Here is a 19,905-nt window from a genome sequence, read left to right as displayed (position 1 = left end):
CTTAGTGGAAATGATGAAAAGGCATTCCAAGCAAATGGAACAAAGAACTAAGCAACTGTGTTTGCATTTAGCTGTGTATTGCTTGTTGTGTTAATTTTTCTGACCAACTGGAAAGAACTTCATTTAAAACTTGGTCTTAAACAGTCTTTCCACCCAGCTTTCAGTGTTCCACTGAATGCTGTCCATTTCTGGCATAGACTGAGCCACAGTAGAAAGTGCAATTGAATAGACAGAATCAAGAAAAGAACCTGCTCTTCCTCAGCTCCCTGTTCTGGCCTGATCCAGCTTCATGCTGCTTCTTGAAGCAAATTTCTCATGACTGTCTTCCCACCCCAAACTTCAGGGAACTCCATAACTATTTCTTGACATAAAATAGAAAGAAACTGATAGGGACTAGAGAATGCTCATCAAATTTTACTCCAATTTGTGTGTGTGTGTGTGTGTGTGTGTGTGTGTGTGTGTGTGTGTGTGTTTTAGCTGATTTTAAATTGCAAATATTTACTAGGCCATAAGGAGTACTTAGCTATATACATTATAGCAAAGCCATATAGCCTGAAGTGAAATTTCACATACACACACACACACACACACACACACACACACACACACACACATGCACGCACACACACACACATTGCTACACACTTGTACACAGGTACATACACATATGTGTATGCATGTACATGCACACATGCATATACACAGACACAGAGATTATCTTAATTGTAGAACTAGAAGGGGGCTCAGGATCTGCCATTCACATCTCCTTTCAGGTGACAAACACAAGCAGTACATTGAAGGACTCTTCCTCAGGCAAGCATACCAAAGACAGACCCAGGTCTCCTGATTTCCTTCATGTGCCGTCCATCTCAGCAGTATTTACCCCTGCTTGTACACATGAAAAACTAGCCATGAAATATATCCCAGCTTACACATACTTCTCCCCAAAAAGTGCTTTCCAAGTTCCTGTTTGCTTTAAAATCAAACTTCATCATTAAAAGCTATAGAGGTGGAAAGACAGCAGGTAGATACACGAGGCAAGAGGAAAGGTGTACCTCACTTTAACTTCTCTGAGCTTCATGGGCCCTCGCCCTTGGGTGTGTTACATGGCTACAGATGACTGCATGGGTGGGACACTGTCAGAGGCAAGGATGACAGAGCCTGTGTGTGCCCAAGGTGCCACCTACCAAGCTTCCCAGTGTTCCAGAAAAACGAGTCCAGGCTGATTTTTATTAAGTGGTTGGGAAATTGAGTTTCTTAACTTGGTGTTCTTTTTTGTTTGTTTGATTGATTATTTTATGTGTATGAGTGTTTAACTGTGTGTATGTCAGTGTGCTAAGTTTGTGCCTAGCACCCAAAGAGGCCAGAAGGGGGCATTGGATCACTTGGAACTAGAGTTATGGATGATTGTGAGCTGCCATGTAGGTGCTGGAAATTGAATCCATGCAACTGAAGAGCAACCAGGGCTCTCAACCACTGAGCCATCTTTCCAGCTCTTAACCTGATGTTCTAAAACAACTATTTTCAGTTTTCTCATGTACCAAGAAATAGTTTCCTTTTGGGGTATCCATTAACTTTGACTTCCTCCCAATTTATTGAGATGTTTCTTGTACTAAATTTTGTCTGAGGCCCACAAAATAGATCCAAGTTCTTCAACTTACTGTATGTAACAAGTACTGGAAAAAGCACAGTCAAATTCACAAGTCAAATCACTCACCATATGGGCTTGGAGCTGTTAGTCTTTAAGACTTAAAAGGGAAAAAATTACTTCTCTTGATCTTTTAATATCTGCACTACGCTGAATATTTTTTATGCTTTCAATCTATTTTTCTTCCAGTAAGTTGGGTGTGCATATATGTTTACATGTAACTATGTGTTTTGGCTCTCACACATAATATTTATAGTTATAGCATGCATGTTATCACTACATCTATATAAAATTCTATATAGCAAAGCTTAGACACATGGATGAAAACTCTAGTCAGTCAAATATCAGTAATGTTTATTTCAGCTATCTCATTTCTCAGAAAATCTGTTGCCTAGCATAAGAGTCTCGGCGGATGCTTCACATAGAGCTAGCCAAGGCTTAATTTTCCGGCATTCAGGCAGTCCAACAGCTAAGAGCTAGTTCCTATAGCCTGGTATGTTTTTTTTTGTTTTTTACTTTTTATGATATGTGAAAATATTTTTCATAAGCCTGAAAACGCGGAGTATGGCCGAAGCTTTAGCCTTCTTCCATGTGCTGGCAAACCAGTAATCATAAACCCAGAGAATTAGTATTCTTTTAACTTAGTTATCATCTGAGGATTTCCTGGAAACTGTGTACAGAAGATCTGTTAATACCTTCAGGTTCTCTCTTTCCTTTCACCTGTGTCCTGAACAATGATTAGAAGTCAACTATTTTAATTTGGGAAATATTTACTGAATTCATGGAAAAGCACATTGCTGCAAAATGGGGATTCAGCAATGAATGAAACACATTCCAGAGTCCTTAATTCAGCCATGATTCAGAGCAGAATGCAACTCAGTGGCAAGTGAGTGCAGTTAGAGACATAAAAGCCTTCTTGAGGCAAGCCTAGAAGAAGACAGAGGAGTCTGTCTGGTCCACATGGGCAGAAACATGTATGTTGTTGCTTGAACAGAGAGAGCAAGCAAGCACTTCTAGTTTCCTGGAACTGCGCCTGCACATTACTAGCCAGGTATGGATTTTAATACTGTATTCCTATTCTCATTTTTTTCATTGTCTGAAGATCACACTCATATTGAAACAAAGATATTGGGACAGAAAAGGGAGAACTGGAAGTGGGTCAAAGGCACAAATATCATGGAAGAATAAGTCCCTATTATGTCTTGGGACAAATGTATATTTTTTTCTCTTTTATACACAACAAAAACAACAACAACAAAACTATGTTTATCTTACTGTTGCTGATTGAATTGACATAGTAGTATGTTCTACCCAGACTGTCAAGAACTTTTTATTCATGCCTTGTTTATTTTCCTTTCTAGATTGTGACTATTGAGTAGTACAGACCTCATCCTATATTTGTCTTCCATTTTCAATTGGTAAGGCAGTTTTATTTCTGGAACTTTATGGCTTTCACACCACATAAGAGGGAAAGTTAGAAACCAACTTAGACATTCCATTATCCGCCTTCTTCCCAGTCAACGCTAAATTTGAACACACGGTGTTCCTGAACTTGGCCTTGTACTTTCCTACAAACAAATGTTTAAGGAGAAAAATAGCCAAAATTGGAGCAATGTTATTACCATCTTTGCAAATATTCTCGGGGAAAGAATGCCATATACTACCCAATATCTTGACTAGCATGCTCTCTTTCAGAGCTTCATGTGTGTTGAAATACATTTCTGATAGAAATATTTTACTGAAGAATTTTTAACAGGCTCTAAACTTAGAACCAAGAAACCAGGACCAGCACTATGAATGTACATATAAAAAATAACACAAATATCAACTGAGCAATTTCATCAGTAACTATAACAAATTCATCTCCTTTATCATGATAATGTAGTATAGAACTGATTTTCATTGCTCATTAATTTTTGTACTCTTGTTTATCTCTTGATAGGTGTGTTCAAAGAGCTGTAATCACAGATTCCCCAGACCCTATTTGTAGTGGGCATCCCATATGGAATGCACATGGTGTGAACAGATGGGAAGAGACAATAGCTGGTCCTCATCTAAGGAGAGAAGCGTGGAGCTATGCTGGGGGTGCAACTCCCTTCTCTGCCCTCTTGACACTTGCTTCTTTTTCTGGAGTTGCTTCAAACTTCCAGCAAGGAACAGACTGTTCTGACATGAGCTCGTAGCTGCTGCATCCATTTCCAGCCTAGGATTTCAAGATGCCCACAGCATGGACAGCAGACCCAACAGATTCTCTCATGGAGGGAGCATAAAGCATCTGATGTTAGCCCAAATGACAACAAATATGATACTTGCCATAACTGTTTGTTTAGATTCTTTACATAAGGACAACAAAACAGTAACATCACTTGAAGATGTGATTTTGATGCAGTAACAGCCTTCCTGTCTCCTACCTGGGCCCTCACCTTACTGTGACTCTCACTAGTCCTCTAAATGGTCCAGGGGACTCTTGTTTTCTTTTCATTCACTGCAGTGCGTTCCTCAGATGTTCTTAGTAATTCCTTTACTCTGTGACTTGAAGTTAGAGTTTCTGCTAACATCTAGTACAGTGGGAAAAAGCCGTGTTTAACTGAAACACATCTTGCAAGACCATGCCCAGTTACCTGTTCAGCTTTACATTATCCCTTTCATGCCTGATGTTTTTCTGGGATTTAGCCCCAGAGAACTTGAATTCTCTAATTGACTTTCCCCTGACCCCTTAACTTAGTGATGCCCCTTGGTTTTATGTGTATGACTGGATATTCTTATGAGCTGAATGTTCTTAGAAACCTCGTTTACCTTTATATCATCACAGATGAGCAGACTGACTGGTGTGTGTATTGAATAAATAAATAAGTCTAACTGAATGATAGAAACTTTTAAAAATCACAGCCACTAGCCTTATGGATTTTACTGACAACAAATGATCACACTTGGCTAATTACTTATTGCCAAAGATAGGCAACAAGAAAATCACACACACACACACACACACACACACACACACACACACACACACACACACACACACCTGGAACCAATGCCACAGAGCTATATGTAATTCCTTTGAATAAGTTGGATAAATATAATCAACTTTTGATATATAAACATACAATCACTTTCATATAAATGTTTTATTGCAGAGAAGTTATAGTTATTTACATGCTGCAACACATCACAACATAAATTTACCAAATATTTCATGGTGGGATGCTGTAGATTCAGACAGTAGTTGTAGAAGAACCACAGGTTAAGTGAAGAGACTTACAGCTTTGTTGACTCTACAACTCTCGGCTGCTAAATGCTAGAAGTCAAAGGCAGTGTGTTGTCAGTCCTACCTATCACCACTTGCATGCAGAAACCTAGGAAGCAAATACAAGACAACTGTCGGGTTTCAATCTGTATTGCCACCGACAATACCTTACGAGGTGTGGGGTAATAATTTATGTTGTAAAGCATTTAATTCTTGCATAAAATATACACTTCTATGAAGACTGATATAAATCTACTTATTTATAAACCCTGGCTTAAAACAAGGACAGGATGCAGCCTGCACATGCACTGAAGAGGACAGCCTAGCAAATGTTTGTGAGACCTTCACACGGTATGCACTTTCTATTGTTCTCAGCCTGGGAAAAGGAGCTTCCAGAACAACAGAGTTCAGTTTCTTTTGGTGATAAGTCATGACAATGAAATGCTAGAAAAGACCCTAGACATTTGCGCTGATTTGTGATAGTGGAGAATAACCTATGGGGGAAGGGCAGACTGTCACTAAGGTAAAATTTGGCAAATCTTCTGCTAGCCACATGTCAAGCAGGATCATCCTGAAGTGCAACAGAAATCAGTGACAGTTGACTGCTTAATTCTCAGAAGTGAATCAAGTGCTAACAGACCTCGGGCACAAGTGTAACAAGTACGTGAGCTTAGAAACTCTAAAACCAGGTTCACAGATGCTGCTCAGAATAGCATGCCAAAGCCATCTAGCAGATAGGTTTTGATGGGCAAGGAGGGGGTGATAGAAATTAATGAAGGGGGCAGTTAAAAATAAAATGTCTATAGCTCTCCAAACCTACCCCACCAACCTGAGTAATGCATGAAGCAAGCAAATGGGTGAGGGCAGCTCACGCATGGCTCTGCTAACTCTTCAAGTGCTTGCTTACTCCTGAATAAAAAAATAAACACTGAGAAAAGTTTGACGATAGATACAAAGCATTCTGTTTCTATCTTCCACTGAGAGTAAGAAAAGTCTTGTATCTACCTTCTGATTCCTTCTCCCCATCTTCCATCCTCCTAGCAAATTCTCCTTGTTGCTCACCAAATGAAAGAACGGTTACTTTGGCTGGAAATGTCTTGGCCAAATAAGCAGTTGTTCAGTGTTTGTGATGATGGGAGAAAGGCAAGCCTGGGCTGTAGTTTTGAGTGATTCGTTTTTACATAAAATGTGACGGAACTTTGGAATCTCGTTTCAAGATAACATCCTTAGCACTAAATCAGCAACTCAGGATGTTCATGCTAGGAGATCAGTATGGAATGCAGCAAGTTCTATAAGATATGCTTCGAGGGTTTCGAACAAATCTTATGCTTGGCATTTTGAGCTAGGCGGCTTGCAATGATAGTTAACAGGACTTGTAAGTTCTGGTGCTGGGAAGGATGAAAAACCCATAACACCTTATGGGCTTTGAGTAAATCAGGTTATAAAATCTCTTTGGGATTTGAGCCCAGCAAGTTCTAAACCTAGGTGAAGCAATGAATAAAAGTTTATGAGAATAAATAGTTTATGGTAATTTAAAATATCATATTTTCAGTATGCATAATAAAAATATATCCATACAATGATCTTGATGCTATCATTAATTTTTCTCTTTATAAAAATAATCCCTTGAAAGTGCTATTAGGAGCTACCTTTCTGTATTTGTTGTGAAAGGCAATTTCCTGGACCTGCAGTATGCTCTCATTCTCACAGCATTCCTAGAGTTTTCCTCTTCTGTTGGTAATAACACACAGCACAGTTTCCTCACTCAGCTTCTTCCTTAGGAAATGGTAATATGAAATACTGAAAGAGTTCAAAAGGACAATGTATTGGGATAGTCTAGCACTGACTGGGAACAAACAATGGATAAGTTGTCCTTAACTTACTGAGACATATGACTAAGCAGGACCACTTGATCTCCAAGACTAATAGAGCTTCAGAGCTTCAGAGTCCCTACAAGAAGTGCAGAACAAGAAACTCAACTTATATTTAAAAAAAAAACAACTAAGACATTACACAAACTAATGAGAAATAATAGAGTCAAATCCAACTTCATACTATATAAACCACGGTCCAAACTAAAAGTTTACATCATAACAGTTACGGCTTCCTAAGCCAGAGAAAGCTTACTGTACTCCAAGAATCAACTACAGTTGATAGATAGCAGGTATTGGGTAGTTTGCGATGACAATTGAGTAGCTGTGGATTGCATAAATGTGTTGTGTCACATAATATCAAAGTTATTTGCAAAAATTATACAATCTGGAATGCTTGAATCTGAGACACAACAATGTACTGAAACATACATTTTAAGAAAATGAGAGCAATCATTTATATAAAAGGTATTGGGGTGCATTAAGTTAGCAGTGCTACCAAGGTTAAATAGGTAAAGTAGGTCTTTTTCATCGGCTACTTAGAATTCCAGTCACAGACATCCAAGCTTTCCCTATCTTAAAATCCATGCCTTCATCTTCTGTGCCTCCTGGTTAATCTTGCTTAAGACCATCCACTCCCATGGGTAAAGACGGACAGGGCAATGTCCCTTAAACAAGTTGAAATGCCAAGCTTTCCCCAGTGTTGCTCTGGGAATGACTTTCCATGGCTGAGCCCGACTTCCTCCTTGTGATGCACAGCTGCTTCCAGCCTTCTCCAGCACATTTCTTCACCTCACCACACACCATGTGCCATATTTCCCCAGGCTGATAAAACTTTCTTGGTAAGTTTTGATTTTTCAGATCTATTTTATATCACACTGGGGATTACTCTTTTTCTTCCCAAGGTGCTACACTTGGAAAGTGTCCCAGACCTCCTATTTCCGAGGCCCTGCTATCTTATTTGCATTTAAAGCAGAGGAGGCGGGAAAAGCTACACTTCTTTCATCATTTGGTTGATCTAGGGACTCAAACTCCCAAGGACACACTTCTGCTCGTGATGTTAATGGTTGGTGGGAGTTATTACTTGAGTTACAGGAGCCAGGAGTGATACCCACAGAGGAAGATGTCTGTTTCTCCTGGTCTCCCATTTGGTTGAGATTTTCATTCTCTACTTTTGATGCCACGGCTTTGGGGGGCAGTTCTTCATATTGCCCAGCACACATATTGGTTGTGTAGAGCTGACTCCCATTCTCCTCTCTGGCTCTCCCTGGGTGAATGGGAGTCTTAGAAATCAGACGGTTCTCATCTTCCAAAAGGGACTGACCTTGGCTCTCCCAGGGGCACACCTCTGTTTTGTCTACACTCTTGTGATTGAGTTGGTGAAGACTTTCAGCTGCCTTAGGCTTCTGATGGGACTTCTCCTTCAGAGAAGAAGCTGGGTTTTGCTCCACTTCAGAAGCTGCAATTGATACGTGTTTTTGAGCTTTTGGTTCTGAAGGCACAGGACCAGGGGTCAGGTCATAAACCTCCCAAGGGCACACTTCTCCAATGTCAAAATTGTCCTTTATCTGGGTGGTACTGGGGCTCAGGTCAGAATTGGTGGTGGGGAGGTTGACCCTCTGCTGTTTCATAATCCCAGATTTCTGGGGCTTTCTTAGCTCCTCCAAATGATTGGAGTTTGGGAGGCCAGAATCTTTCGTGTCTGTATTATCCGGATTCGAGTACTTCCTGTTTGACGCTCTATCTTTCGGCAGAGGTTTCTGGGACTTAGATCGGTCTTCCATACCCGAAGGCTGGGTTTTCCCAGCCAGCCCGAGGGTCTTCTCCTTGGCACTTGCAATGACACTGAGTGACTTCTGTAACATGGATGTGCGCGGGTGCCCAGGCTTCTTCTCTGAGCTGAGGTTGTGAGCACTAACTGACTTGCACACCAAAGGCACCGACTCTGTGGACTCTGCCTCGCTGTCTTCTTTGAGCTTTTGTGTCAGTTTTTTACTCGACAGAGACTCCAAGGTCGAATTTTCCGTGGCCTCCTCCTCCTGGCTCTCTGTGGGTAGGCTGCTGGACTCTTCAGTTTGGTCTCTCACGTGGTCATACGTGCTGTGGGATTTCTTGAGAGAGAAGACTCGATTTTTCAGGGACTCGTCCTTGGGTCTCCCCGTGTTCCCTGAGGACTCAGCGGGGTTCTTCCGGACAAGGCCTGTCCCCTTGGCTGCACTGTGATCTGTGGCCTCTTTGTCCTCCTTAGAACACTGCCTGCTGACGGTCTCCGGGATCTCGGTGATACGCCTCATGATGGACCGCCCTAAGCCCTTCTTGGAACACCGCTTTTTCTGTAGGTGGGGGTTGTTGGTGATCATCTTCTTGCGCTTGTATATTTCTAACTGTGCATAGAGTTTTTTCAGCTCATCCTGCCGGGACAAGAGGACATTTAAAAAGGCACAGAATTAGTATTTACAGAAAATACCTGACGGGTGCTTATAAAAACAAGATTGAGCTTTCTCAGACAATTGTAATGAATGCATCCATCAATTTCTCCTTGTTCTTAACTTTCTAATACTTTTGTGGATTTTTTTTTCTTAAACAAACTTTGAACTTTAAGACACGAATTCATAGGTTTTACTTTTGCTTCATGGAGCAAAGACTTGGAATTTTCAACTTGTTTGGCAAAGATTGGATCTGGACTATAACAAAACCCAGCAGCCTAAGAACAGCTGAACAGTAACTCTGTGGGGGATTGGAAGCAATGTAGCTGTTGATACATCATGACTGACACTAGATGGACCTGGCAACAGCAAAGTAGTTCAAAGCATCTACTTCCTTCAGAGGCTGATCCATTTTCACACGTTATATTAAACAAACCAGTCTCTCTGCTCACAGGTGTATCTTACCTTGCTGAAAGCATGGTATGCCCACATGCCAGTCAAGATTAGGAACTGTGACCAACGCAAGTGTGAGAGCTGAGACAGTTTTGTGCAGCACAATTTTAGCATGACTCTACATTGTAGTCTTACTTCACGATGCCTTCAGTCCCACACATACATTCTCTTTTTCTTTAAAACAGACAGAAACACGCGTGCACATATATGCTTCAATTCACACATGCTTGTCTGCATCACTGGTATAAATTGAATTAATCTGACATAGATTAAAAAGCCCCTTTGACCTTACCCGGATGTCTTCTGGATCTAGGCTGTGCTCACTCCAGGCTGAATTGATACTGCTGTTCAGGTAGGATCCAGAACGACCCATGTCCAATTCATCTTCATAGGCTTCTGTCGCGATGTCATCACGGGGATTATTGCTTGAATGTGAAAACTGCAATAGATATTCAGCGTGAGCCATAGGAGTCAACCCATTGTTAGATAGCACAACATCTTCTAAGGGACTGATGCTAACCTAATTTCTTCATCTAGATGGATTCACCCACTCAACGCTTAACAATGATTTGTGGCTGTGTTTGTGGTTTGCATTCCCTGGAATGTGCTAGAGCTATTTGTGAGGCAACACCAGCTCCGTTCACTCTTTCACTCCAACTTTATTTACCCTTGTTTCTTTGTTAGGACTCCAGTGTTAATTTTTGCTCGTTTTCCATAATATATTTGCTTTTTTGAAAAAGAAAATAAGTAGAAGAATCATAAGAAAGTCTCTCTAGGAGAAGCAATTTGATGTACTTGTGTATGGATAAAAATTGTTTTGATATACTGTTATATAATACAATAATTTCTGCTTCAGATAATTAGCCCTGGAGACAGGGATGTGACTTTCCAGCTACTGCATGTGGCTTTAGGTAAAACCCAGTGGACAGGATACGTGATCCCAGTCACACCTTGGTCATCAGTGAGCTCTTTATAAGACATGGGACTCCTACAGAGCACAGTACTACCTTGCTTCACTCAGACGGTATTTAAATTAAAATGGAAAATTTAACTGATACTAGAGATTTCTCCTCAAGCCCACCATTTTTAATCAAGCTCCCCCTTTATCCCATTTTGACTATTTTTGTGTGATGTTGTTTGGTTTTGTGACTTGTCTGCATGTTCCTTAGGTATTGAAGTCAGGAAGAACGAGTTGGGTGAGTGATAGCAGGAAAGGGAGTCAGAACAATCTAGTCAAGCCTTAAACAACGTGGAGACAATGTTTTATGAAAATCGAGATAAAAGTTTAGAAAACATGGATTCTCTTGCCCCAGATTGTCAATAGTTCAAACATTTCTTTAAAAATAATAGATCATGTGGAGACAGCTCCACCAGACTCAGACAACTGCTACCAACTGTGAAAATATTGTCACAAAGGAAAGCAAAACGGAACTTGGGTGTGTGCACAATGAACTGTGTATTCAGTATCACATGGGACTTTAATCTTGTCTAATTTTCAGAGTGTATTTATACTTAAAATTTAATAGACCATTTCTTTTATGATAGAAAGGTTTTTAAAGGAAGTTTTCATTAAACAACTAGCCTACTCAACTGTGCTGGTTAGTTTTTAATGTCAACTTGCCACAACTTAGAATCACTAAGAAAAGAGTCTCGGTTGAGTACTTGTCTTTATCAGGTTGGTTCCTGGGCATCGTCTCTGTTTGGACTGTCTTGGCTGTTAATTGATGTAGGAAGGCCTCTACTACTGCAGGTGTCACCATTCCCTAGGCTTTGGGGCCTGAACTATCTGAGATGAGATAATGCTAGGTGAAATGATTGAGCAGCATCAGTGTATCCATTTTTCTCTGCTCTTAGCTGTGGATGTGATGTGACTACCCACTTAAGTTCTTGCTCCAACTTCCCCTTGGGTGCAATGGACTATGACTTGGAATTGTAAGCCAAATGCACCCCTTTCTTTCCTCAAGAGGAATAAAACTAGAAGACCAATTATCCATGTGTATACAACAACATGGGAAGCAGCAATCTTCTACTTAACAACAATCTGTGTTTTGTAATTAGAACTTATTGAAAAACCATGGTGACTAAATCTTGCTTTTCCTCTTTTCCTGGGAGACCCATAGGTACCACAGACTTAAAGATATGAGTGGTAAATATGGTAGTGTTCCATGTGTCACAAGGTTATACCACCTGGAGGGTACTTACATGAACAGAATTGTTCTCAACCAAAATCTTTGATACAAGCATACGTTTAAGAAAGAGTCAGGAGGTGGGGTGATAACTAAACAGTAAATGTGTTTGGTTGGCATGCTCCAGACAATGGGTTTGATCCCCAGCACCACAAAAATAAAACCCAAACAGGCATTTGTCAGATATTACACATTTCCTGCTTCATCATTTTTCCTTAGAGCTTTATCTAAAATGCTAGTTTAAATATTTATCTTACTCATTTCCTTTTCCCTTGCCCCACTCCTAAGTACAGCTGCCAGATGTGGGGGGTGTACTGTGGGTGAATGAGAGTGGGCCTCTGTGTGTGTGTGTGTGTGTGTGTGTGTGTGTGTGTGTGTGTGTGTGTGTGTGTGTTTACACATGCATGTGTGTGCATGTGGAGGCCAGAGCCATGTTGTCCACCTTATTTTTTAAGACCAGAGGCATGTTGTTCACCTTATTTTTTAAGACTAGGTTTCTCACTTGCATAGAACTCTCTTAGCTGGCTAGGCTGTCCAGCTAGCAAGTCCCAGGAACCCACCTGTGTCTGACTCCTCAGCACTGGGATTATAACTGTATATCACTAATCTGGCTTTATATGTACATACATGGATTCTGGGGATTTAACTTAAATTTTCATGGTTGCAAGGCAAGTACTTTACTGACTGATGATTTCCCCAGTCTGCATTAAATTTGTTTTTTTCTTGTTGACAAATAATATTCCATTATAAAGATATACCATGTTTTACTTATACATTTATTAGTCGATAAACATCTAGATTGTTATGAATAATGGTGCTGTGGACATTTATGAACAAGGCTTTTGCATGAACATAGATTTAAAATTCTCTTTGTAGTTCAGTAATAATTTATAGAAGGAACAGTCTAAGTATCCATTAATCTAATAAATATATAATTTGTATTACAAAATTTTAAAGAACTTGGATAAACTACGGTGACAAAGTAACCTCTGAAAACAGTGTGATCAGTTAACATAACTCAGGGAGGCAGTACAACTAATATTTATTGTTTGTCATTGTTCAGTCTTTTCAATCAGGTTGAACCTAGAGGTTCAATGTGAGACGTGAGATGAAGCCAAAAGTGAAAGACAAGAAATCACAGCTCCGAGTTTAGCTGCCGTAACACCATGTTTCTTTGTACACAACAGAATAGTTGTGATAATAATTGTAATGCTGTAACTTGTATACTATCCTTTTAGCCAAAATTCCAATATCATCTTACATATTCTGAGTTTTACTTCTGAGGAAACTGAAACTCAGATCAGAGTCTTGGCTGATGTTACAGTACACAGCTACTTAAACGTGAAGTCCACATCAGCTGAGTCCTGGAATGCTTTTATCCACTTCCCCTTTTATGCCTAGGCAAATTTTAACTAGAATATATCGCTATAGGTTCCTCTGTACAAAATATCACACTCACTAGTTTTATTTACACAAAAATTTTCTAAATTTTTGCCACAAGATTCCTCTGAAGGTGAATATAGAGAAGTTGTTAGCAGGACAGCTCTTGAAAAATTCCTGCTTGGCAGGAGAGATTGCCCAGCTATTAAGGGCTAGGCTCACAACCAGAAGTAAAATACCTTGCTGTTATTGCCAGCTTCAGTAAGAGTGACTTTGAATAAGTCGTAATGATTGAGTGACGTAGAAATAACAATATTTGGAAAGGGACTAAAAGAGATAGTGGGTTCTGGTATAAATTAAGGTCCCTACATTTTATTTAAGATGTTTAATAATTTCCCAAAGAAACAGACACCCACTTTCTTGAGGAGGAATGTTAGAAGACAATTCTGGGAGCATCAAGCAAATCCCCACACTCCCTTTGTCCACAGTGACAGATACTTTTAAGAGAAGTAAAGACTCCGCGCGCCTTCAGACAGTTGCCTGGCAAGAACAAACACAATGCTAGAGGAATACCTTTGGAATCAAAAGCAGCCCGATGGTGACTGTCACAGTCAAGTGAGTATGTGCAAAATAGAGCATCAGCATCCAGTCAGGCTGAAGTCTCGAGGCGAGCACAAATCTGAAAGGAGAGTTCTCCATGTTAGCAGTCAAGGTAGAGATTTCTGCTTCAAAATCTAGCATGTTTGGAAACATTTCCTCTCAAAGTACTTAGAAAAACAAAAGGCTGCATCCATAGCATATATTTTCCTCACAGAAAAATAAAGGCATACATAACTTTTAGGTTGGCAGAACTATAATGTTATTATTTAAGGTTGTACTTACATATAGACTATGCTAATACTTTTATGTTGACATATGTTGATATGATGTACATATATACATTGATTCTACAAAGCTAAGAATGCACATGAGTTCAAAATGGAAGCTATAGATGGTAGTTCAGGAAAATTTAGTTGCACGTCATGTCTGAATAGATTCTTGTAACATTCTTTATTTCAAAAACATCAGTTGAAGTAAAGGAGGGAAGTAGTAGTTAATTATTTACTTGTCTTTGTGAATAGTCTCAGAAACTTTTAACAGTGAACAATGCGATAGATAGGTGGATTTGTTAATGATTTTTGAGATGCCCTCTTATTTATTTTCTCTCTTTTTCTGTGGTGCTGAGGGTCTTCCATGCTGTATAAACACTTTTCACCTCTGAGAAGCACACTCAGAAAGAGGAACATTTTCAAATAAAGCTTTAGTGTGTTCAAAAATTATCAAATTGTCTTAAATAATTTACAATATAATATTTAGAATAAACTCCAATCGAGGTTTTTCATAAAGCTCTTCTTTAAGCTAGCAAGGAGGATTTAATACTCAAGTCTGCTCTAGAATTCCTGTCAATCCACAGGTGCATGCACAAACAGAACTCTGTTTAAGAGGACTCATCCCATGCCCAAACCAGAGGCTGTTCTTCTATAAAGGTTTTATTGTAATTATAATCCCCCTTTTAAATTTCCTCATACACTGTATATTTCCCAATTCTCAATATGCTATTTTACTGCTTTAGAAATTGAAGAATGAGGATTTTGTTCCAATGTCATATAACATAAAATTTGAGAAGCTAATATACTAATAAATCTTATATTATTAAGATTTATTTTATTGTTAATTGTGTGTGTGTGTGTGTGTGTGTGTGTGTGTGTGTGTGTGTGTGTGTGTGTATGTGTGTGTGTGAGTCTGTTTGTGAGTATGGGCATATGTGTGCAAGAATGTGTGGAGGCCAGAAGAGTGCACTGGATTCCCCTAGAGCTGAAATTATAGGGCAGTTGTGAACTACTCAGTGTGGATGCTGGGAACAGAGCTCTGCTCCTCAGGAAGAAGAGCAGGTGCTCTTAACTACTGAGACATCTCTTCCCAAGGGTTTACATTCTAATTACAAAGCAAACGTATTAATGGCTGAATGTGACTAAACTCATTCTAAAATCTGCAAGGTACCACATTCATTACAATTTTGCTATGTAAATTAATATTACTAATATTTAAAGCAAAAGTGTCACCAAGGGTATTGCTTCCTCGTTTCACTCCTCCCTCCTTTCAGAACATCAAGCTAAGAAAGAAGCTCCTGCTCATCCAAAATGGAAGGCTATTTCCCTATGCTTCTGGAGATACGAAAAACCAAACTCATCACATACGTGGACATGCAGAACATTGATGTCAGCCCACATGTCACATGACTGTTCTAGACTGCCACCTTCTCTAATTCCTTTGGAGAAAGCAGCCTTCCCTAGGTCTTAAATGCATTTAGCAGGTACTTTATTCAAGGGCACGATAAACTTTTGACATGATCTGTTTCCTTGAGTCATGTGAAATTTTCTTAAATCATTGTAATGGGACTGCCATACTAAGCAACAGATAACAGTCTCTGAAGTGTGTATGACACACACATTTTCATGCATAACACACATGTATACATATGAATGCTATGTCCTAGAAAAATGATATGAACCCAGTTATTTAGTGGCCATTGCAAATACTGGCACAGAAAGGCACACGAGTGGAAATGGATCTGTGTCTATAAGCATCCTCTTGTAGTGGAAATCCTGTCTCCTAGCCGACACAAGTAAGTGCTTTACATAGCAAGCTTCCTCCTATATCTAGAAGAAGTAGTGGTTCCACACACTTTAAGTTAAAATGGTGACCTTCCAAAAAATTACTTTGAAATAGTACTAAGATTAATTACTTTCAATTTAATCAGCCTTAAATCACTGCCAGGTTGTAGCTCTGGCTGGAAGTATCTTGAGAAAAGTAGTTTTGTGGTTGTTTTGAAGCTTCAATTTTAAAACAGTATTTCAGCTTTGCAAAAATGGATCTCAAATCCAGGAGCATAGCAATATTTGAAACTGTGTGTTTAAAAATAAAGCAAACAAACAAACAAACAAAAAACCTTGTAGACTCCTGAAGGGTTTCTCTATGCTAGCTCTGAAACGGAAGGATTAGAACAGGCTGGGAGAAAGGCCTTTGCATAATCACCCCTTCGGATTCAGTTCTTTGATATTGGTTTGTTTTTGTGTAATCACCCAATTTTGTAAGAATGAAAGTAAATATATGTATGATAAATTTTCATATACATATGTTATATATCCATATATAAAATGTCACACTTGAAGCAGACAAGCAAGAATACATGTGTCATACTGATAGCATGTCTCTCCTAATACCAGAACCTTAGTCAACAGTATTTCATTCAAGAAAACAAGGACTAAAATGGATCTTGTTGGTTTAAAATTATTGTTATTGCTTCTTTTCCTGGGGCTTTATAAGCATCAGAATTACTGATTCCATGTATAATGAAGGACTTGGAAAGACTTGATTTTAAAATATTATTTCCATTCCTTTCCTCCCCACATGCTCTAAATCAGTGTGAAACTACAATTTCACTCATTTGTCCTTTCTGGCACTATGGATTCCAAAATTTAAAATGTATCAAATACACACACATACATAAAAATACCTAAAGTGGTATACTTCTGTTAACAGTGCTTATCTTTAAGAGTATGAATGAGGGGCTTACTTCTTTCTTAACCGTTTTATAATTTTTCTGTAGTGACAATATGTTGCCTTATTATTAAAATACCTTTATAATTTTATCTAAGAAACAGTTTAGTTGTCTGTTGATGAAAGGACCTAAGCTAGTTTCAATTTCCAAATCCACTAAAAATCATATTTCGTATGGGACCAAACAGAGGACATCTAAAGCCGACAGGTACATTCATGCAACTTCTTTGAACTTTTTTAATTTTAACAATTTGTTTCTGTGGGAGCCGGAGGCTTATTGTAAGGCAATAAGCTTTTCTCACTCCTTAGTTCCATTGTGATAACAGCAGGCGGTAAACCACTCATGAGGGCTCCTTGTAGGCTTTAACCATGTGGCTTGTGAATAGAACATCTGACTTGCAATTGGTTACAGAGAAGCAAGCTTGTTAAATCTTAAAAACTTACACTCTTGACATTCTGGAGACCGCTAACAAAAAGTGACTTCACTTGGAAGGTAATCGTTAGCTTTACTCCACTGGGACCATGACAAGGTCTTCTGTCTTTTCCCACATTCTGGACCCAGGGCATTCTTTCTCAGCTCTGGGTACTCTAGTCTGAGTGGATTAAGAAGTCTTCCTCCCTTGGCTTACTTTTAATCTCATACTCTATTATTCTTCTCAGATTTCCAATGCTTTTTAATTTTCTTCTCTTCTTTTATTTCTCTATCTCTTGAGCTGCAACAAGACAAAGCTGGGCCAGTTCCCCAACTCCTGACCCGATGGGGTTTCCAGGGCTAATGGACTAGATAACCTCCTTTTTGTTTAAAAGTTTAAGCACTGCATCTGCCTGGAGTTCCAACTGCTCTCTGGCATCATCTGTTTCCAAAGGTAAAAGTTACTATTTTCTGAGAGATGTTGCAGAATATTATTTTAAGGTGTGTTACTTTTGTTTTTGTTTAACTCTGAACCTGTGTTACTTTGCCTGTCTGGTCTAATAACGAACTAAACGGCCAATAGCAAGGCAGGAGAAAGGATAGGTGGGGCTGGCAGGCAGAGAGAATATACAGAAGGAGAAATCTGGGAAAAGGGAGAAGAAAGAGATGGAGGAGAAAGGAAGAAGTAGCCAGAGAAGGAGGAGGTCACCAGGGACCAGCCACCCAGCTACACAGCAAGTCACAGAGTAAGAGAGTAAGATTTACAGAAGAGAACAGGAAAAGTCCAGAGGCAAAAGGTAGATAGGATAATTTAAGATAAAGGAGGCTGGCTAGAAACTAAGCCAAGCTAAGGCTGAGTATTAATAAGTTAGAATAAGTTTCTGTGTGTGATTTATTTGGGAGCTGGGTGGCGGCGGGCCCCCCAAAAGAGCAGAAACAAACCACAATAGAGAGACAATCACACAGAGAAACTTCCACACATTCCCCAGCCTTCTGTTCCACTCAAACTCCAGGGAAGTATGAATGAACCCTAACCTCTTCATCAGGGCAAAGATATTCAACTTTTCTAATTACAATCCTAAATGTAATGTTCTCTCAGCATGTTTCAAGCAATTGTATGGCAATTTTTTTTGTTTTGTTTTCATTAAAATGCTAGGATTCCTTTTGTTATCTGGCCCCTGAGATTTTCATTTCATTTTGTATTGTGATGCGTGAGAAAGGCCTCAAAAGTCAGATGCACGTTGTTTCATCTGGCTACTCTTCCTCCTTCCTCCTCATCTGCGGGAGAGACACATGAGACAAGCACAGAACAATGGCTAGTTGATACACTCTCCGCTCAGAGACATGTTTAAAACAAGAGGGTGCCAGAAATGTGAACACAAGAATGCAGTCAACACAGTGAAGAGCCTTCAGTAGAGCCCCCCCCCCCCCCCCCCCCCCACGAAGTGTCTGAGCACTAAGAGTTTGGAAGTCTAGGCCAGCATATTGATGTGAATAAAAAGGATGAGTTCCCTACAGCTGTTTCATCACATATATGTGTGTTGTTTTACATCTTAGTAACTCAGTATGGCATATAAATAATATCCCATGGTAGCTTGTAAGTAGGTTTACATAATATAATAATATGGAGCTAATCCTCAAAATAAATGAAGTCAGAAGAAAGAAAACTCATCTGAAGGGCTAAGAGCAGCTAAATTCATCTGCTATTTCTGCAACAAATTAGATATTCATAAACCATTATCCTTCTTAAATGGTTCAATTGCTCATCTCTTCCAGCTTAGCTTTTTAAATTAAACTGCAAAACACAACAGTGTTTTTACTACCTCCAAGGATCATGTACTGGCTGGTTTTATGTGTCAGCTTGACACAAGCTAGAGTCATCAGAAGAAGAAGTCTCAGTTGAAGAAATTCTTCAATGAGATCCAGCTGTAAGGCATCTTCTCATTTAGTGATCAGTGGAGGAGGGCCTAGCCCATGATGGGGGGAGGTTGCCATCCCCGGGCTGGCGGTTCTGGGTTCTATAAGAAATGGGGCTGAGGAAGTCATGGGAAACCAGGCAGTAAACACCTTCCCTTCATGGCCTCTGCATCAGCTCCTGCCTCCAGGTTCTTTCCCCGTTTGAGTTCCTGTCCTGACTTCCTTCGGTGATGACCAGCAATGTTGAAATGTAAGCCAACTAAACACTCTCCTCCTCAACTTGCTTTTCGGTCCTGGTGCTTCGTTGCAGTAACAGAAACCCTAGCTAAGACAGATCACTTACCTAATTGTATGGAATATAGCCGTGATAATGAGCTCATTGTGAACCGCCACAGCCATGTAGCGAGGCTCGTGGAAGGCGGAAGGGACTGTCCGCACCGCGTAGCAGAGATAAACACCCCACAAGAGGAATACAAATTCAGCTGTGAGAGGAACAAACAATTCCCCGTTAGTTTCATAGGTTAAAAAGTAGAAAATTTAACTTCTTTAACATGCTTTTTATTATAGGAACATAATCTTAGACGCTTGCAAAGTTCCATTCCCATAAAGATGCAGATGCCATACACTGAATTTTTTAAATTTCTTCAGCGTACCTACTTGTTTCAAAGGTATCCTCTGCTGTTGCCATTGTTTATAACACAATTGATATTCTCATTGTTTTGCTAATATGTGGCCTTTTCCCTCTACAATGACTGTGAAATG

The 19,905-nt window shown here is 39.6% G+C and overlaps 1 protein-coding gene across 1 annotated transcript in view; it reads right to left on the bottom strand.

The window, feature by feature from the left end:
- Positions 1–4,760: 4,760 nt before the first annotated feature.
- Positions 4,761–19,905, bottom strand: part of Gpr158 (G protein-coupled receptor 158) — a 366,630-nt gene continuing 351,485 nt past the window's right edge. The window contains exons 8-11 of the mRNA XM_052728877.1: positions 19,487–19,625; positions 13,788–13,893; positions 9,941–10,087; positions 4,761–9,180 (exon numbers count right to left, since the gene is read on the bottom strand). Coding sequence (XP_052584837.1) covers positions 7,705–9,180; positions 9,941–10,087; positions 13,788–13,893; positions 19,487–19,625 — 1,868 coding nt within the window. The 3' untranslated portion in view covers positions 4,761–7,704. The remainder of the gene's footprint in view (positions 9,181–9,940; positions 10,088–13,787; positions 13,894–19,486; positions 19,626–19,905) is intronic.

The sequence above is a fragment of the Peromyscus californicus genome, unplaced genomic scaffold (genome assembly GCF_007827085.1).
Source record: "Peromyscus californicus insignis strain IS unplaced genomic scaffold, ASM782708v3 Scaffold_8__1_contigs__length_139910024, whole genome shotgun sequence".
In the NCBI taxonomy this organism is placed as follows: Eukaryota; Metazoa; Chordata; class Mammalia; order Rodentia; family Cricetidae; genus Peromyscus; species Peromyscus californicus.
The sequence above is the reverse complement of the archived record's forward strand: the minus strand, read 5'-3'. Positions and strand labels throughout refer to the sequence as shown.